The 19,196-nt window shown below is 40.1% G+C and overlaps 2 protein-coding genes across 3 annotated transcripts; both read right to left on the bottom strand.

The window, feature by feature from the left end:
• Positions 1 to 1,051: 1,051 nt before the first annotated feature.
• Positions 1,052 to 6,569, bottom strand: tmem276b (transmembrane protein 276b). Its single transcript, XM_028402163.1, has 4 exons — positions 5,933 to 6,569; positions 3,045 to 3,158; positions 1,767 to 1,904; positions 1,052 to 1,559 (listed from the first exon to the last, which is right to left on the bottom strand). Exons 1-4 carry the CDS (start codon positions 6,327 to 6,329, stop codon positions 1,312 to 1,314), a joined length of 897 nt encoding a protein of 298 aa, XP_028257964.1. The 5' UTR covers positions 6,330 to 6,569; the 3' UTR covers positions 1,052 to 1,311.
• A 1,357-nt stretch (positions 6,570 to 7,926) lies between these two features.
• Positions 7,927 to 18,894, bottom strand: slc39a13 (solute carrier family 39 member 13). 2 transcript variants are annotated; one of them, XM_028402464.1, is made up of 11 exons: positions 18,714 to 18,894; positions 18,394 to 18,420; positions 16,876 to 17,235; positions 15,578 to 15,685; positions 15,080 to 15,222; positions 12,744 to 12,863; positions 11,589 to 11,678; positions 9,988 to 10,038; positions 9,695 to 9,827; positions 9,496 to 9,595; positions 7,927 to 8,802 (listed from the first exon to the last, which is right to left on the bottom strand). In XM_028402464.1, the coding sequence occupies exons 3-11, from the start codon at positions 17,195 to 17,197 to the stop codon at positions 8,727 to 8,729; spliced, it is 1,143 nt and encodes a 380-aa protein (XP_028258265.1). In that variant the 5' UTR covers positions 17,198 to 17,235; positions 18,394 to 18,420; positions 18,714 to 18,894; the 3' UTR covers positions 7,927 to 8,726. The 2 variants fall into 2 exon arrangements, with proteins under 2 accessions (XP_028258265.1, XP_028258264.1); XM_028402463.1 differs by lacking the exon at positions 18,394 to 18,420.
• Between the last annotated feature and the right edge of the window lie 302 nt (positions 18,895 to 19,196).

Raw genomic sequence — 19,196 nt, 5'->3', positions numbered from 1 at the left:
TTCATCAGTCAGTGCTGACTTGTAATTTTTAATTAGCTTAAACAGAAACACCACAAATACTATTCACACGTTTTTTTGTTATATAATACCTCAAGAGTTGCATGTGTATATAACAATCTTCTTCCCCTTAGGCCACAAACATATCAGTCACCCCTCGCCACTTGGTGCAGATAAGGACTTTGAATGCAGCTTGTGCTTTTGTGTTTAAGGGAGGATCGGAAGTTTTATTTGTTTCTTCTAAAACTGCTTATCTTGCAGGGTATTACACATAAATAAAAAGGCTGACCAGTACTGTTGGAACAATACAATACCTCCTCCATGGTTTGATTTCATGTTGTGCTCTTGTCAGGTTATGATTCAGCTTTATGTAAAGAACTGGGTCTGTCAAAGCAGTAACAGCAGAGCTGAGGCAGCCGCTCTGTTTTTATGCTTTCTTACTCTAATTCTTTGTTCATTAAATCAACCTGATGTTGCTGCACCCCTCACCCTGTCTCCACGCCATCTTTAACCTCTGGACAAACAGAAAACAAACATTCTTATTCAAAAGCTACTTCACACAAACAATGATCTGGATCTACACAGAGATGCATTTGTACATATAGAATAGTTTGCTTTTCAAGGCAAATTTACTTCTGTGTATTTTATCGTGCTGACCACACTGCTAGAGCAGACGTCTTCCCCGGGGCTTATGTTTGATATCAGTTAGTGTGCTACACTGAAGATAAGCAGTGGGCAGTCAGCGCCAGAGGTTTTTTTTTTTTTTTTCATTATGAACAATAACACAGCACACATCACTCGACTGAAAGAGGAATGCTGACAGGATGCTCTGGCCTGATGTTTCTGTGTGCTTGAGTGTGTGGAGGATTTCTCTCATCTGCAGTAATTCAATATGTGTTGTGTGAAAAGCTGGTGTGTGTGAATGTGTGTGTGTGTGTGGCTTTATGTATTTGAGAGAGCACCATTTTAAGATAATTTCTCTTCAGAGAAAACAGTCACCTTTAAATCACCACAAAGTCAGCAGGTCAAAAAGAAAGAAAAGTTTGTTTTTGTGCTATGAGAGCCATGCCCCAGTCATGTGTTACTGTAGGTGTTTCTCTCTTCCTGTAAATCCCTTAAAAGATGTTCAAGACTGTATGAAGTTTGTTGTTACTCTGTCACAACTCAGGCACACTGAACACTGAAGAGAGGGATGGCGATGTCGAGAGTGTTGTGAAGTGGTGATCAGACAGAAACAGTTTCAGAGTTAAAACATCAAGATTGGAAGGGTGCGGTTTGTGCGTTCGGTGGGTCAGTCGCATCACAACGCCTCTGTCACACGGTTCCATTCTCCTGCCTCGGCTTGTGGGTCGTTGTGCGAGCAGGAGTGCTCAGGGAGGGGGCCAAGGTACAGAGGAAGCCAGCCAGCAATGTGAGACCGAGGCCTCCCCAGGCACAAAACATGGACCAGCCATAGCCATGGCTAATGTCTTCAGGGAGGCCGTACATGTAGCGGGGGTAGCGGGACAACTCAAAGTTGATTCCTGCCACACATGTGCACAAGGAGATGATGCAGCATGTTCCTGCGTGAGAAGAAAAGAGCAGCTTTGTTTAACGATGGCTCCTATACGTAATCTGTGAGAATCATGTTACTGCAGGACATTGATCTGCCAGCTCATGTTAACCCAAATGTGCTCTCAGTTATCAGCAACTTAACACAGAAATTGAATAACATTGGATTTTGTCTGCGTGTTCATGTGTGGATTTGGGCATATGTGCTTTCACAGTACCTCCCATGAGAAAGAGTAGCCCAGCTACATATTGCATGAGGTCATGCTGCTGGCAGCATCCCAGCACTCCAATGATCCAGCCAAAAAGAATGATGGACACAGCCATGCCCACAAAACCAGCCGTCATTCTTCTTAGATCTGCAGTCAGGTAGAAACATCATGCATCAAAACAGGAGGAAAAGCTCTATTTCACAATTTATCTATCATTCTAAAACATGTTTGTCATGTATGTTGAACTGAGCTCTAGACACATATCTTTTCATGTTCAGCCAACCACCAGTGCACTTACTAAACCAAGAGGAAGGGCTCTAATTATTTAAATTACACAGTCGTGCTGGTTATTTATTGATAATAATGCAAGAAATTAAATTAACTTGATTAAATTAAGCCTTAATAAAGCATAATACAATGGATTACACAATGATACCACTCCCTCATAGAAAGGATATCTACAGTATGTGCTATAGGGTTTACACACATATAATGACAATAATAATTAAACGAACGCTGTGATGTCAGTGTGACAAACACATCTGCACTGAACACTGTATTGTTGTCAATACACTAGAACACTTGTACAGAATATAAACCGACACACCTAAAGGCAATAAGATAAAAGCATTCATACATCACACTGAACATCCCTACTGATGCAATCCAAGGTCAAGCAACTCTCTGACTATCTCTCTGAAAACAGACATCAAGTAACAGTGAAGGGCCGATCCAAGAGTTTTAAGGAGACACAGGAGGGTCTGAACTATAAACGGTTTCTTATTAACAGCACTTCTTTGACATGGTGACCTCATAACTTCAGATCATAGAGAAGGGCGCACACATGTCAGAGCTAAATTCTGCAGCGAGTGACTTAAAAGTGGTAAATATAGCTTTCAAACAGCATTATCATCACAATGTCAGTAAATGCAACGTTCCTGGTGGTGTATTCTGTGATGTGACAACGCTAAGAGATTATGTTTTTAACAGTCTGCGGCTGTTGTTAGCCCAAAACCGGCACGCATTTCCACAATAAGACTGATTTATTCCTACTGTAACTCTGCTTTGATATAAATAACAGACTGCTGGTTAATTGTTGCAACCGGTTCTTATTCCAACAGTTATTTGGAAAAGATGTGAGCAGAGACAAGCACAGTGAAAATAAGACGGGACCCAAAGTCCTACCCTGAGGCACACCAGTGTCACATTGAAAGAATGACTTCAGAATACAATTTATAAAAGCTCATTAAACAAGCAAAAAAAACAAAAACACTTTTTTAGACTTACGGAGTGCATGCCACTCATCCTGGCGTATAGTCTTTGTGATGTTGATGGGTAAATTTCGTGGTAGGATGGACGAGGAATAGTGATACTTGACTGGGGTACATCTTTGAATTATTCCTGTTTGAAAAAAACAACACAAACAAGGTGATGGAGGCAGTTAAAACAAGAGCACAAAAACCCTTTAAATCAAGCAGTAAGAGGGGTCACGAAAAAGAAAATCGAGTACTAAATGCATTTTGAACCTTTGCCACACTTCTGGGATCATGAGATAAACACACGGCAGAGAAGCTTTATTTATTTCCCATCCACACGGATTTTTAAATTTCTGAGCTGCCCTTATTAACCTTGTTTTCACAGCCACTCCATCATTGCTATTAAGAGAGGATTAGGAAACAGTATGCAATATGGATTATTCCACCAATTGAACTGTTTTGACTCAAAGTGAATCGCTTTATATTTTTTTGTATTTGGAGTCCAGAGTTAACTTATTATGGATTGATCGAATGATTTTAGGGAAGGACTGTGTGATTTCTAAGCTAGACAACAGTCAGCACATGTCACTGGAGACATGTGAAATGTTTTTATGTCATTAGATAGTACAATTCTCACAGCTGCTGTCATTTCTCAAATATCTGCTCTTGGTGTTTGTGATCTTCAGACTTTGATATGAATGAATGTTCTTTTTAATGACATCCAAGACTACAAATGGAGTTGTTTTCACATCAGGGTGCTTTTTGGCCCATGTTCTCCCAACAGGCCGTCACATTACAAAGACAATAAATGATGCAAAACTGCATCTACAGCAGCAAGTCCTTTGAATGTCCCACACACACACACCCACACACACACATCTGTGTAGATTATTTGCATTTTTGTTGCTCTTCTCAGGACATGTGTGAATCCACAGGCTGCGTTTGAGTGACATCTTCATGACTCTCATGTTAGCTTTGTTGTTCCTGCTCAGTTAAGCAACCGCATTTAATCTTAGCAGAGGTCTAATCAGTTAAAATGTCTGGGGCAGTATACGACCTTTAAATGTTCAAATCAGTGCAATGTTAAGTATTTACGCATACACGCTTAAATAACAGTCCAAAGACTGCAGCTTTTTCTCTCATCCTGCCAGATTCTGAGCAGAGTTTTATAAAATCTATCATGTGACACTTACTGTTTCACAGACTTAGTTTAATGATTACTACTTTAAAAAGTCTAACTGCTAATTTCACTAGTGACTCAAGAGTCAGATTTAAGTTATTTGACTAGACACAGGTCAGAGTAAACTTTACAGGTCTATGTAGGGTTTGTTGTGCAATTTCATCTTCAGTGCATTATAACAACAATACTGTGTATTTTGTTTGCTTGTGGACAGGGTATAATATTGCTTAATTGCAAAGAGAATAACAAGGCGCTTACTTTATTTTGATTATTTAACACTGAAGATGTGAGAACTAACAAACAACTAACAACAAACAAATTACATTTTAATTTAAATTTAACTGAATTCTAACCAAGACCTCCAAATCTGGCAGCTTGGAGCTAAATGATCCTTCATTTATAGCAGATAAATGTGGTGTTTATGATTCTGGGGTAGTTTAAGACATGGAGTACAAGGTGTGGACATGACATCATGTACACCACCAGACATTATATTCACAAGTGTTACATGGCTACATAAAAGTAGGCCTACCTTTGGAAACACTGATTATGTTAACATGCACACTGGTATCCTGTATTTTTGGACGTATCACATGTTTAGACTTGAACATGTGTTTCGAGAAAAACAGACACAAACGTCCACATGTGAACATCTAAAGATGTTTCTGTTATGATCATATCAATAGATATATGGATGACAAGGTCACGTGTGTCTCATGTAAAACCATATCCTGACTATGATCAAACCCAGATTAAGGCACAAAACTAATATACATGTAAATACACTCACTGTGCAAGCATGCAGAATGGATACAGTCCAGATAAATACTTAATATCCACCACCCTCAAAAGACTGCAGGACTGACCCATGCACCAACACGAGATGATTCAGTTATGACCAATACACCTTGAAGGTGTTTTCACATCTGTGAATAATTCTATATTCTTTACCAGCACAGAATAATCAAAAGCCTGACTCAGATAGCGCACACAGCTTTCTGACATCATAACCAGGATCCTATAAAACCCCTGATCATAACCTGGATTAGACTGCACATGTAAACACAATCAGTTCCAGTCTTAATTTGGATTTAAGCAATGTGTTTATGTCATCAAGTAAAACTCTGAGGGACGGATACACAAGTTACAGTAAATTCCAAAGTCTTAAAGCCTCTTCTTATCTTCTATTATGTCTCTGTGTATAAACATATTTGTCTGACAGCATATCGCTATAATTGTTTATGCTCATCTTCTTCCGATCACATTAACACCCACAGTGAGATTTCCCTGTTGTTGTGTAGGACCTCAGCCTGGATCAGGTATGGAGGCCTTCAGTAGCAGAGCTATGCTTTGTGTTGTCTCTGCTGTCACCCCATCTTCAAACTAAATATGTCAAAGATTCATCCTATGGAATCACATTTGTTATGCCAGCATAAGATGCTGTTGAGCCCCTGAAGGACAGTCAGACAGATTGTCTCAGAAAGAGGGGCTTAACCAGGGGATGAGGACCACTCAGTCAGAACCATGGACAGCGCACATCTCCACATACATGTAAAATACTAGCGTGTAAAAACAGACACAGTGTCGAGTTTTTAAACATGTAAAGGCGCAGACTGCTTAATGTGAGAGGCCTCTGGGTGCTCCTGTGTTTTTGTCAGACTAGGTGTGAGCTCATCGCTGAGCTCTCACGGCCTGCTGCACACAAGGAAAGCCGAGCACATCGCACTGCTCCTGTTTACCTTTGTAAATAAGGTCCTCGGTCTCCAGGTCGAATCCCTCCCGGTGACACTTCCTCCACAGCCCGGAGATGGTGGAGTTAAACTGCCGACTGCAATGAGACTCCATGGCAGAGGCTGCGGCCACAAAGTGCCGCTTCCCCCTGATGAGCGGAGCAGCATCTGGGCCGCTACCTTTCCTCTCCAGGCTCTTTGGGGGCATCTGGAGGGGGAGGTTGTGGTTTGAAATGTAGATGTAACCCGGGTCGTTTCTCTTGTTGGCATAGTTTTTACACCTCTCTCGGTGTCTCCTGGCGTCGGTCTCGTACCAATAATCGGTGCAAATCGCCATGGCGAGCAGCCCCAGCGCACAGAAAGCCAAGAAGAGCCCGGTGCTGGTTAATATTTTCATAGCGGCCATCTTCCCCGCTCGATGGAGAGCCCAAACAGTCGCAAGAAGGTTCCTCCGTGGCCGTGGTGGTGGTGATGGTACCGCGTGAAATAAATCACGACGGCACTCACAGCCTCTCGTTGTCCTGCACTGGAAGCATGATGATGCGAGGCCAGTGTTGTCCGGGCTGGATGCTGCGGTCTATTGTTGTGGTACCCGGTGGTTGCAATGTTGTTCCCACCATCTGTTATGGTACGGGAGGAGAGGGGATGGATGGCGACCAACGCTGTGAGGAGGAGGCAGGGGCAGTGATGTAGTTGCGCTGTCTCTCCTCCAGGTTGTTGCGGGATGGGAATGTGCTGTTATGGGGGAGTGGTCATTTGTGATGCTTGAATGGTCACATTTTGGACTATGTAAACATATAAAACACAAGTGCAGTGGAGGGAGGAGGAAGCACCTTACATCTCAATTTCTCATTGATTTTCTATAGAAATGCACAAAAGTTGTTTATAATGATGAGATTCAATATTTGTTAAAGATTATGTATGACTGACCCTGTTCTCCTAATGGTTAATGAGAGTCTACAAGGGCCACTTCTAGTTTTATTGACCATAACTTAGGATATATACAGATATGGACTTATATTTATCTCCACATGTTATTGTCACAACATGTCCTATTCATTAATGGAACCTTTTAAATGAGCTGTTTCAATAAGAGCAGCACTCTGCTTTGCTTAAGTACAATAGCAGACCAAAAACAGTTTTCAGTTTTACAAAAGTAGAGTGGAGCTGAGTATTTAAAGAACTTTCTATTGGGCCCAGATTTGCAAATAAACAAGCAATATAAAACTTTAGAAGTAAAGAATCATAGCACTTCAGTGAATGTGGTTGAAACCAAAGAAAAACTAAATAAATAAAAGAAGCAGAATTAAACAAAGGAAAAGTGGATCAAAACGTTCAGCAGAGGATGTAAGAGGCAGATAGGAAATTAGAATAACAAAAGGCATTCAGAGTTTTGCAAACAAGTTCTTCAAAATGAATCCTAAATGTTAAACAAGTTGAATTCTGATTCCATTGCAGGAAGAACAAATCAACTTCAACGTTATTTAAAAAGTTTAGTTTTTTAAAAGGTTAATTTTGCTCACTGTAACTGATCTTCAACAATGTGTCATCTGTCCATCACAGAGTGCAGGAATGAAGTACTTGGACTAAACTCCTTCGTTTTGGGACTGGAGGATGTGTCACTCGTGTGTTTTTTGCTCTTCCTCTGCTCTGAGTGTCTTTAGTAAATAGTGTTTGTTTGTTGTCCTTCAGAGGAAGGCTCCCACAGACAATAAGCTGCTCACAGGCTGATGACTAAGGAAGGCGACCCATGGTGGAGTCGTTATGGCAACAGAAGCTTGCCAAATAGGTTGTTGAAATTGGACTAGTGTGAACACACGATCAATACCCCCCTCCCTCCACTCCCATATGACATTTTAGGCAAAGGACCTTTGCAGGTTTTTTGTGTCGTAGTCCGTTTTACACACTGGGCTACCTCAGCACCTCTACAAATCAATATCAGGACATCCTAATTCCACTGTGATCAATATGCTTATATGCCAAATTAAAAATTACCAGCCGTGTTGTGTATTATAATTAGTTTATTTTTTAGAAATGGAAACTTTGACCAACAATATGACATAGATATTCCTGCATGGCTACTTTTCTAGGACTTGTTACTCAAAAACAATTGTTAGCAATACAAATCAAGAGGGCAAAATAAAATAGAACAAATGGTACCAAGGTTTTTTTTTGTCCAACTACTTTCAACGTTATCAATTATTTATTAAAGCTTAGCTTTGTACTGTGTAAAGGAGACACAGAAGATAAAGTGTACTTTGGTGTGGAGCACTTTATACTACATGATGACGTGGTGTGAATCCACGTCTGATTAAAGTGTTCTCATTTTCAATAAATATGCAGCAACTACATCAAACAAACAGTAACAATACACACAACATCTGAACAATGTTAGGTTTGAATACATTGTAAAGGAGGAGGTCTCTTTGCACAGGGCTGGTCATACCTGTTTTGCTGTGAACACATTATTATTTCTCTGCTCTGAGCAGGTACAGCAGGTGTACCATGTGCAAAACATCGTGATTGTCTGATCAACAATGACAAATTTGGTAACAGATATCCATATAAACCCTCCCTTATTATTGAAGCATGGCACATTTTTAGGCGTCCACACAAAAGTCTCGTCAGTCTTCCTTTCAGTCATAAAGTGCCATTCTTCTGTCAGATATTTTAGTGTAACAAGATATTGATATCAAAGATATCGTAAAAATCTCTTAAACATGAATGAAGGGGGAGTGGACAACAACATTTCTCTGCACCGAGTTTTGGTGTCTGGTAAGGCAAAAGGCCTGCTCCTCCATATTCAGTCAACAATGGCAGACAGCAGAGCCATGACGGCAATGCCACAGAAAATGAGCAGTATCTGCAGGAGGGAGTGCCTGGAAGAAAACAAAAATGGGTTACACATTCAAACCCATTGAAAGGAAATGAAAGGAGCATGCCATCTGCCTTCACACCACACATCTCATTACATAGTGCAGTCATCACAGAAGACCAGGCTGGTTCCTGCAGAAGATGTGGCCAGTAACACAGCGAAGAAATATTTTTAGCCATCTAGGCAAGTGTAATTTGTCTTGGTATTTTGGGTTAAGAATGTCCAACAACACACAAAAATCATCCTTAATCCTCTTTGGAGCCTTGTAATTTGAAGGTTTCTTAGACACTGGAACAGTTCTTGAGAAACACCTAATGCCTTAGCACTTAGCAACATCCCAGCTAACTTTTTTGCATAGTTAATAAGCTGTGTGGCAATCAAATAAAGTAAAATTATATTAATTCTGACTTCTGATTTTAAGTGTGCTTACCTACAGATATATTACGCACTACTGATCTACTTTCATCCATCCACAACTAGCACAACATTTCCAACCCGCACACTTAACACAAAGAGCTATTTGTGCTAACCATGTGCTTACTGCATGTAAGAGTATGTACTGTGAGGATAGCTCTACTACACTACAAACAGAAAATATGAAATCTGAACACAGGAGAGGGATTTTTTTTTTTATTGAAGAAGAATGTTAGTGATTTAGAAAATAACTGAATTATTCATTTAAAATGGCAAAAAGTACCTTAAACTGGACTCCTCTAGCAGGTCAGGCACCACATTCACCAAGGATATGTAGAGGAAGCCTCCAGCAGTGAAGGGCAATATCCAGGCACCGGCTTTGTCTATGTAACAGTAGGAGAAACTTATGACTGATTCCAGCAACTGTAAAACTGTCTCCAGTTAACACCAATGTGTTTGCTTGTATGTAGGTCTTGTCGTACCTGTGCTTTCGGGTGACTGAGTGCACAGAGCGAAACAAGCTCCCAAGACCCCAACTAGAGCTGTAGACAGCTGCATCCGAGCAGCACTCCATCGATCAAACCCGGCCCTCAGCAGAATGGCAAAGTCTCCCACCTGCAGATGATGACATTTCTCTCAACGCAGGAATGGCTAAACATTTAGACTGTTTATAAACACACGGACAGATATTTCTAATATGCCTTCAACTACAGTATGCAAACATAAAATCCTAAAGTTAGTTATTATTTTACACAATTTAGCAAGAACTCCTCACCTCATGAGGGATTTCATGGAGCAGGATGGCAAAGGTGGTGAGGAACCCAACCTGCAAGAAACATCTTGTTATTGTTGCTTTGTCTGAAGACAGACAGAATGTAGCTGTAGATATACAGCCATCACATGCATGTACATGTAATGTTTTGTCAGCAAAGAGCTAAAGGTACAGTTCACCCTGAAATCAAATATTTATACTACCGTGTATTAAATAGTAATGTGTCCTTTCAGAACTCATGAAGTGGTTAAAGGGAATCCAGAAATTTTTATAGACAATATAAATGTACCGGTAGTCACTATTTTCTACCGTCCATATCCCTGCTCCGGAGGCAGTGCATCTCTATCCATGGCAGCACATCAACAACCTCACTGTCAAACCAGGTTATAATTAATTCTCTTACACCATTACAGTTTTTCACTCAAAAAAGCCATAACCTGCTCATCAGAAATAAAGTGGCTTGTTTGTTCCCTAAAATGTGTTTTATATAAGATATATATCAACTGTGTATAAATTAATTAATTAAAATCAAATGAAACTACAAAGAACTACAAAATGAATACATCTGTCTGATCAGAATTTATAAATTTATATCTAGATAACTTTCAATGAAACAGTTTAAAAGATCATTGTGATATAAATGATATAGTGATAAATGGATGGAGTACAAGTAAACAGAAAACACTGGTGCGATGTCTTGTATGTGCTGTTTGAGACATCTAGTTAACTTCCTCTCTGGCACATCGATCCATAGTTCATGCTGCTAGCCTTATGTCTCTCCAGCTGGACTCTCTTCCCACAGCCACAAATATACACTAACCTACTGAAGCGGTACAAATCCATGCTACTGCAGTTTAAACTGCACCATTTTCAAACAGCTCATCATAATTAAACAAGAAAAAGTTTCAAACAGATAGGGTATAGGCTACTGTGATGACAGTCCACTGAGTGGGGGGGACTGCAGCTAAGCAGGTCAACAGTCCTGTGAGCCTGTACTCACATGGAGGTGTTGTATGAGCAAACCACAGTCACATTTTTTGCCTTTCATTACATGCTGCAGTGCTTCGCTTTGTCCATTTGAGGCTCTCCTATGGTACTTAATATTCAACCTTTTAAAGTACAAACAAGCAAATCTACATTCACACATATTCACAATGATATATATAATGATAAAAACCTTCAATATACTGTATTTTAGAAATAACTGTCAGTTAGTGATTGTGTACCAATTTGGTGTGAATCCCCAGGGAGAACCTGCAATTACTGTTTAGAAACTCCAGCAGTTTTTTTTATAAATATGCATGAGGAGGTCTAAGTGTGAATGTAATCACACTTTCACATTAGTACATTGCCAAATCAGCGTGGTGCGACTTCAGCACAAACATCCCCAGAACCATGACTGCCTTCATCTCCTTTGTTTTAGAGCAGGTAGAAGTTCAAAATTAACATACATTTACTTCTAAGTCACTGACCGCACAAATAAATGTATTTATTCAATGCACAAAATCCAAGTAATAGATTGAGTTATAATAGGCCTGTGGGATGAAAGGCAGGGGAAATGATTGATATCGATAGATAGATCATAGGTTAATTCAGCATCTTACCTTTTTGCTGACCAGGAAACTCCCTCCGACTGCCAGACCATGGGTGAAGTTATCGATGCAGTTGGCCAGTAGGTTTAAGTATCCACTTGTCTGTGACATAGGAAGATCAGAATGACAAAAGTTACACTATATTAGTCATACATCCATAGTTTCTCAACTTGAGTACATAATGAGTCTTAATAGCTAGGGTTACTTATTTTGTGGTCTGACCACATTTTACTCCACAACCCTGTGTAGAAAAAGCAGGTTATGAGAACAGATGGATCACATTTTTAAAAAGCCTGTAAATGATCTGAGAATCTGAAAACTGAGACAAGGGAAAGAATACAAAGAATCTCAAATTTCTACAAAGGTTTGTTGTTATTAATTCCACCTGTCACCCAGTATCTTTTGGGCTCGTTCTCTAATCAGGACAATAAGCAGGCAAATGACTGACATAATGTCTTTCTGTAACAACACATCTACATTTACTGAACCCTTTATCCTGCTTTTGTCTGCAAACCCAAGAATTGTATTGGCTTAACTGGTAGCTTTGCACATTTTTTGACATACATATGTGTCACCACACACAGTTCTGCACCACCTTATTAGTCAAATGTTTAAATATTTTTTTAAAAGTAAGGGTTAGGGTTAGGGTTTATTTGTTTGTATTTGTATTTTTTTCTCTGATATATGATAAATAATATGATTTAAAACCAGTTCCCCTTAGCTGTTGACTATTATGTGCTGAAATGTAATGAAACCACATTGAAAATCTTTGTTTTTTTCTGACCGATTGTGTTTTGATTGTCTATTTAACTAAGGAAAGAGGTGGTCAATTTGTGATGACACATTTGTAATCCTTAGATTGGGCCACACAGTCTGTAGGAATGAAAGTAATGTCTGGTTTAAAAAAGGAACAATACAATATGCAGAGTGGTGCAAAGACCAAACTATGTGCTACAAAATAAATAAAGAATCACAGGGTAACAGTCTAATGGAAAGGATGCGATAAAACACAAAGTTGTATTGAGCCCACCAGGTTGCTGGTTGGGTGGGGGGGGGCTTATCTAAGCAAACCATACCATCTGTTTACCCCCCAATGGTGCCCCCTTTTTCCATCTCCACTTTCTGTCTTTTTTGTTAAGGGGGATACGTTTTGGTTGTCAGTATTACCTTGATTTTCTCTGATCTTTCCTGCAGACTCTGTTGCTTGGAGGATTTCCATGACTCAGCATGGTGCCCATTTCTGAGTGATGCTGCTGCTTTTCCACTGAAAACTGAATTAGCCTGCGTCTGTGAAGACAAAAAAAAGGAAGAAAAACAAGGCAACAGTGAACATGCTGTCCCTGCATTACCCCATATTAAAAAAGTTTATCTTATGAATCTTTACATCAGAGTTAATTTTGTGTGTATGCCATGGACTTGATGAACATGTCTCCCCTGTGGAGCCACATGGGCCACCATGGCCACAAACACCAGTTGTGCTAAAAACAGTACATTAATAGCAATGTCTGATTCCTACAGTGCAATAAACATTTTAGTGTGGCCCCCGCTGTGTGTCAAAGGGTTAAGTCAGTGGCAGCAGAACAGCTGCTGAACACTCTTATTATTTCTCTGCGTTCTTACCTACACAGAGCAGTCACTGCTTTCCATTTGAACTTCAGATATAACAAATAACCATCCGAATTTCCAAAATTGTTCAACAGGTTTATATTTTGTATATTAAAGTAGAGATCCTTTCATTTCAGGCTGTAGTTTCTGTTTTTCCGAGAACAGCCAACTTCCCTCTTCCACCATTCAGAAACCACTTACGTTGCCATTTAAACAGATATTCAAATTAAACGAGAGGGAAATAGACTGCTGTCCTCTGGGTTGCCGCAAGGAAATGTTTGCTCCATGTCTGTGATTGAGGCATGAGGAAGTAATAAAGTGTGATGAATTTTTAGGCCCATCAATCTCCTCCCAACAGATTGGAGCTAAATTGTCAATTGTCAACACTGCATTTCATTTAATGAGAAATTCACAACGACCTGAAGTCAGAATGATACAATCTTTTCTTCCTTTTTACATTAAGCATTGTACTGCAGCTCTGCAGACATCCATAAAAAGTCCTGACCTAGTTCAAGTAAAATGGAGTTCAGCTTCTTGCCATCCTAAGTATGTTACCCAAAACATTTTAAGAGAAAATACATCACTCTCACACACGCTGTCACAGTCTGTCCCTGTCTATTGTTGCCTCTCTCTATAAGCTGAGTGTTCTCCAGTGGACACTGAAATGGCAAAAGCAGCTGCTTCACCCCGGCACTATAAATAGACACTACTGGAGGAGCTGAGCCGTGGATTCCAATCTTCTCCCTCAATGGCATCAGAAAGACAGGAGGGAGGATGAGAGCGCCTTTACAAACAGACTGCAACCAGCCAGCCTTCGTCTACAAAGAAGCAATGTCGACCATTTTTTATCATTTGGACAACACATTTCTAAACAAGCTTCAACATAGATGTGAATAAGTAAAAGCATCTCATTTAGATCATTAAAAGAAATCGAGGATCGTGGATCGAGGATTCTGACTTTTAAAGGTTATAGTCCTAATTAGCTGCTGAATAGCCTCTTTCAGTTTTAATAAAATTGCCTATTAGATATGGTTTGTCTCTTCCTCCTGATTGTTCTTTTTGCATTTTGAAGCTCTACTTACAACCTGGTTTCGATCCACCAGAGCAAAATTTGAGTATCCGTAATTTTTCTTCCTAAGATTGTGAATGGAGTATATAAAGAACCAGAATTCACTTAGATAAGCATAAACACTGAGAATGGCTATTCTGCCACTGTCACCATCAGTTCTAATGCTTAAAAAAGCTTTCACACAAAAATGTTCACACATTAACTCAATAACACAATATTTGGGTTTAGGTAAGGTGTGGTGCTTCAGTAGTGCATGAAGGAAGACTTCTCTCTAATGATTCTTGCACTGATATAAATATTAATATTGCACTGCAATATCAAATAAAGAGTGAAAAGAAACACAGGTATGCAGAAAAGAATATGATGCAGACACATTCATATAAATAACATGCCCAATCACTCACTGTGACTTCTTCAGACCTGTTCAGTTACCAAAAAGGATTTAGACACTACATGCATTTTGTACTTTGTTCATATAATGTCAGGTCCAACTGATTTAGACATTTGCATTCTCACATAGTGCTCTGCCAAGTGATGCCTAAAGAATTTAAGGGCTGCAGTGAAAAGGGCCTTAATTAAATCGTTTACATCTTAACAGACATCTTGCAGACCAGATTGAGGTGTCTGCCATTAATATTTTATGCAACTCTCCACAAGAATAAGCAAATCTATTGCTGTAAACTCTCAATCAAAAACACCACAATCAGAAATATGCAGACAGAGCACGGCTGCAGTGTGTAGTAAGAATTCCAATAAAAACAAAGATATGTGAAGGCTTGTACTGACATGTGTGCAGTGGCAGAGGCTCTCCTCTTAAAAAAAGACTTACAGCAGAGTTAAAATTCAGGTCAGCATCTGAGGTGGGATCCTCCAGGCTGTCTTGGTCTGGGAACATTTTCTCCAGGAGTAGGAAGGCCAGCAGACCGATGATTACCCACAAGCCCGGAGTCGTGTAGTGGTTTTGTTTACCAGCTAGAAGGCAAGAAGAGAGATCCAGCACAGCTAGTGAGAAGCTATACCATGCCCAGTACCGAGTCTGTGAGTGCTAGTACAATACATTAACTACAGCAAAGCATTATACATACATACATTTTATTCTAAAAAAATCATATGCAATCCTGTGGCAGATAATGCTACACTAATGTATTCTTTATGAAATCAACATCTGTCTGTAGTGTCTCTGTGAGGCAGTAGCAGTGATAGTCAGAGTGAATCATAAGCCATTTTGATAGAAATATCCCTTGTTTTGAATGCAGAAAGGGAAGCTTGGGTCAAACTAGTTTAAATACAAAAGCTGTAATATGAGAAGAGAGGAAAAAAGATTTACCTGAGGAGCCACAGAGCACCCATGCCTCAGGAAGAAGGTGGAGGAACACATCACCAAGGAGACCACCAATAGCAAAGCTTAAGAGCTGCTTCAGCTTCTGGCTTCCAGCTGACACAAAAAACAACACAACAGATTTCTGTACAGTGTTATTAGGAAAATGGGGCAAAGGCTGTACAATGTCTTGCTCTGTTCTACCAATAATTTATTTCATCAGTTTAAATGTACACTGTAAATGCAGAACTACTTCTGGTGCACCCTGCTAATAAGAACTAGAATTACTCATTACTCAAACTTTATTCTTAAGGAGTTTCCTTTGGAAATGACTAAGCTGTGGTGAGGACTGCACTTAACAACCCACAGCCTAAAATACCTCTAGAATGCTTCTTCTGAGGGTGGGGCACCTGAAAGGACCTTGGGCTGAACGACAGTAGGCCTGACTATAAAACCCTCAACAAAATATACATTGGATTATTATGATATTATTTAACCGTTACAGGGCGTACAAGGTGCTGCAGTGATCACTTGTATTCAGTTATACTCAGACAGACTTCTTTCTTCTCATCTAAGAACTTCAAAATAAATCTCAATCTAAACTGGTACAATTCTGCCAGGATTCTGCAGCTGTTTTATTGGTTTCAAATTTGTGCCCTCAGCTCCACGTTAGTTTGGTTTACACATTTTTGACTTTATCAGACAAAAACATATTATTGGCAAGCTCAACACTGCAAAATTGTTCATGAGGTCCCAAGTGGGGATGTTCTGTTTTCCAGCAGCTTTCCACAAAGTAGATTTAAACAAAAAAACTGTGAATCAATCTCAAACCATGACGAAGGTGCAGCTGTGTTTATGGATTTGGGACTGACAAGAATTCAGCAGAACAAGTTGTTGATCCCACAAGAGATTTTTCTCCTGATGAGAGCCAAGGATGGCTACACAGACACTGTTTATTTTAAGTGTGAGAGTCGTGGCCGGGTGGATAAGAATAAATTGTCTGTTTGTAGGTTCTGGGACAGACACATGCACATAAACATGATACATGAATCAGCTGGGTTAACTGGGCAAAGATATTTCCTTCTTTTACTGCAGACATTTGAACTCTGATCTCCTCTGCTTTCAACACTCTCACTTTATAGCTGTTTAGCATTTTAATGGTGCCATCTGTGTTGACGCGTGTATTAAAAATACAGAGCCCAGCTATGATGCCGACGTCTTCTCCGCAATGCACACATACAGACATAGTGTGTTGTCACTACAGTCACAAATATCATAACATTAAAGCAATGTGATTACTCCCATACCTTCTGTTTTGAGGGCTGCTCCAGCTTCAATAGGAATGACAAGAAGAGGGAAGATCCCACTGAGACCAACAGCAACAGAGCCCACCAGGGAAAGGAGCCAAACATGCACATGCTCGCTGGTTAAAGCGTCTACTACTGCATGAAAGCCCGGGAGGTCATCCGTCAGGCCTGGGCTTAGGCCTGCAGCCGTTGCGTGAGCCATCGCTGTTTGTGTCATCTTCTGGCTGCTTGATGCCCCCCTGGAGGTCAGCACCAACAGGGCGACTGGGATAAACACAGCAGCTACAGCCCAGCTGGGCCTCCTACAGCTACCACCTTTCATCCGTCCCACGGTCCAAAAAGCACTTGCAACCAGTAATGCTGTAAGAGGAGCACACTTTGAGACAAACAAGCCGCTTTCTGTACATTTTTAACAAACATTTTACAAATTAATAATTATTAAAGGGTTTATCTTAAAATGCTGCTCTTCTTCTGGTAACTAGTTTTTGATTCTGGAAGCACCCTGCTGGATTCAATCTTCAAATAGCAACTTGTGTTGCCTGTCTTGTTCTCCAGTGCCAACAGAAGAGGAATTATTCTGCTATGTGAATTTTAGCGTGGGCTGCTGTAGTTGGACGTTGTCCCTAACTCAATTCACAAGGGAGCCCATGAACACTGGCGAGAACAGAGCAGGAAAACTTTACTCCTCACTTGGACCAGCTGGTTCCTGGAGTCCTTCAACTTCCTAATATCCCAAAGATAAAGTGGAAAAGAGAACTCAGGCCAGCACACGTACACTGAGACAGTAACATGTTATGTTTTGCCTACAGAGTAGCAGCCAGGCTCTAATGTGGTGTACACACACACACAATATTAAGTGAGCTGCTTGCTTACACACAATGCATTCTGGGATTTGTAATAATCATACTAATGGCTGTTAAAAATTGACTCTCCCTTTCAAATTCAAATACTTTATTTGTCCCCAGGGTACAATTAAAGCACACAGGATTGTATTCCTACACCACCAACAGTGAGGAAATTGTCTCTGTCAGTTAGAGATGATGTCATCACATTTTTTGCATTTTTCTGCCCCTTAAAACAACTCAGCAGCTGATGGTTAAGTTGCATACATAGATTTTTTTACAAGTTTACAAAAAATTAGTATAATTATTATATGGTGCTCATGATATAAACTGAGACATTTTAAAGTGCAGATAAATTTCCTGTTACTGATAAATCTGTGCCACAAAGCAGTAAAAAGTCAATTATAAAAATTATAAAAAGTATGTTAAGTTACTTTTGAAACTCAGATACAAACTTCTGAGTTAAAGTTGAGCTGAGGCAGAGTCAGAAATGGCAGACTTCCATCCTGACTTCCTCCAATGCCTCTTTAAAAGTCACCGTTAAAAAGTTGGGGGTGTACTTCACCTATTTGTTTACATTAATCTGGAGAAAGGCTGCAGAAAAAAAATGCCAAATGTAAACACGCAGTAATGTGTGTGTGTGTGTTAGCAGGACTGAATCTTTCAGATAACTCACCACCGTTTTGTTGCGATTCAAAATGAACTGAAAACAAATCAAGAAGCCATGATGATGCAAAAGTATCAAACAATACGATGAAATTAGCCAAACACTGAAAACTATGTGAACCAGCTAACTCACGTCTGCGAGTAAAAGTTAGCAGGCTAACGTTAGCCGGCGTTCAGACACACACGCAGCTTTGCTAAACAGACTAGCAGACACTGCAGTTTAAAGCTAACGGCTATCCTGCTACAACTAGCATCACTTCCACAAACTTGCTGGTACCGACAGTGGCCCCTCATGCTAAACGTGAAGTGTAGCATCTTATCTGCGTATACCTTGTGGTTTCGGCAGTGTGCGCACCAGTGTGTCCCTGCCATCCAGGCCGGCTGGCTTGGATGAAGGCAGTGCTGCGTCGCTGAGTTCCTGCAGAGACCCGCTAGCTGCAGCACACAAGTAACTGTGGGTCACCGCGGGTTTCCCAAACAGCCACGTATCAGGATCCTGGAGGGGGAAAATATAAACAGGAGAGTCACAGCGTGGACCCCGCCCCACTCAGGAAGTAACTTCACTTCCCCCCTCAATGGAACTTTATCCATTCGGACACGTCTCAAGAGTGAAAAGTGAGGATAGTTATACACAGAAAGTATAATAGTAGTTTGTGTCCGTCATTCATAACATCAAAGTTGTTCTGGCTTTATGTGTCTATTTCATTTTTTTTCATAATCCATGTTAATGTTAATAACAACTACTTTATGTCATATTTATTTTTAATGTGTATTTTTCTTTTAAAGCAATAAAAACTGTCCTCATGAGCCCCA

The sequence above is a fragment of the Parambassis ranga genome, chromosome 3 (genome assembly GCF_900634625.1).
Source record: "Parambassis ranga chromosome 3, fParRan2.1, whole genome shotgun sequence".
Taxonomy (NCBI): Eukaryota; Metazoa; Chordata; class Actinopteri; family Ambassidae; genus Parambassis; species Parambassis ranga.
Note: the sequence above shows the minus strand (reverse complement) of the source record. Positions and strands in the feature narration are given on the sequence as shown.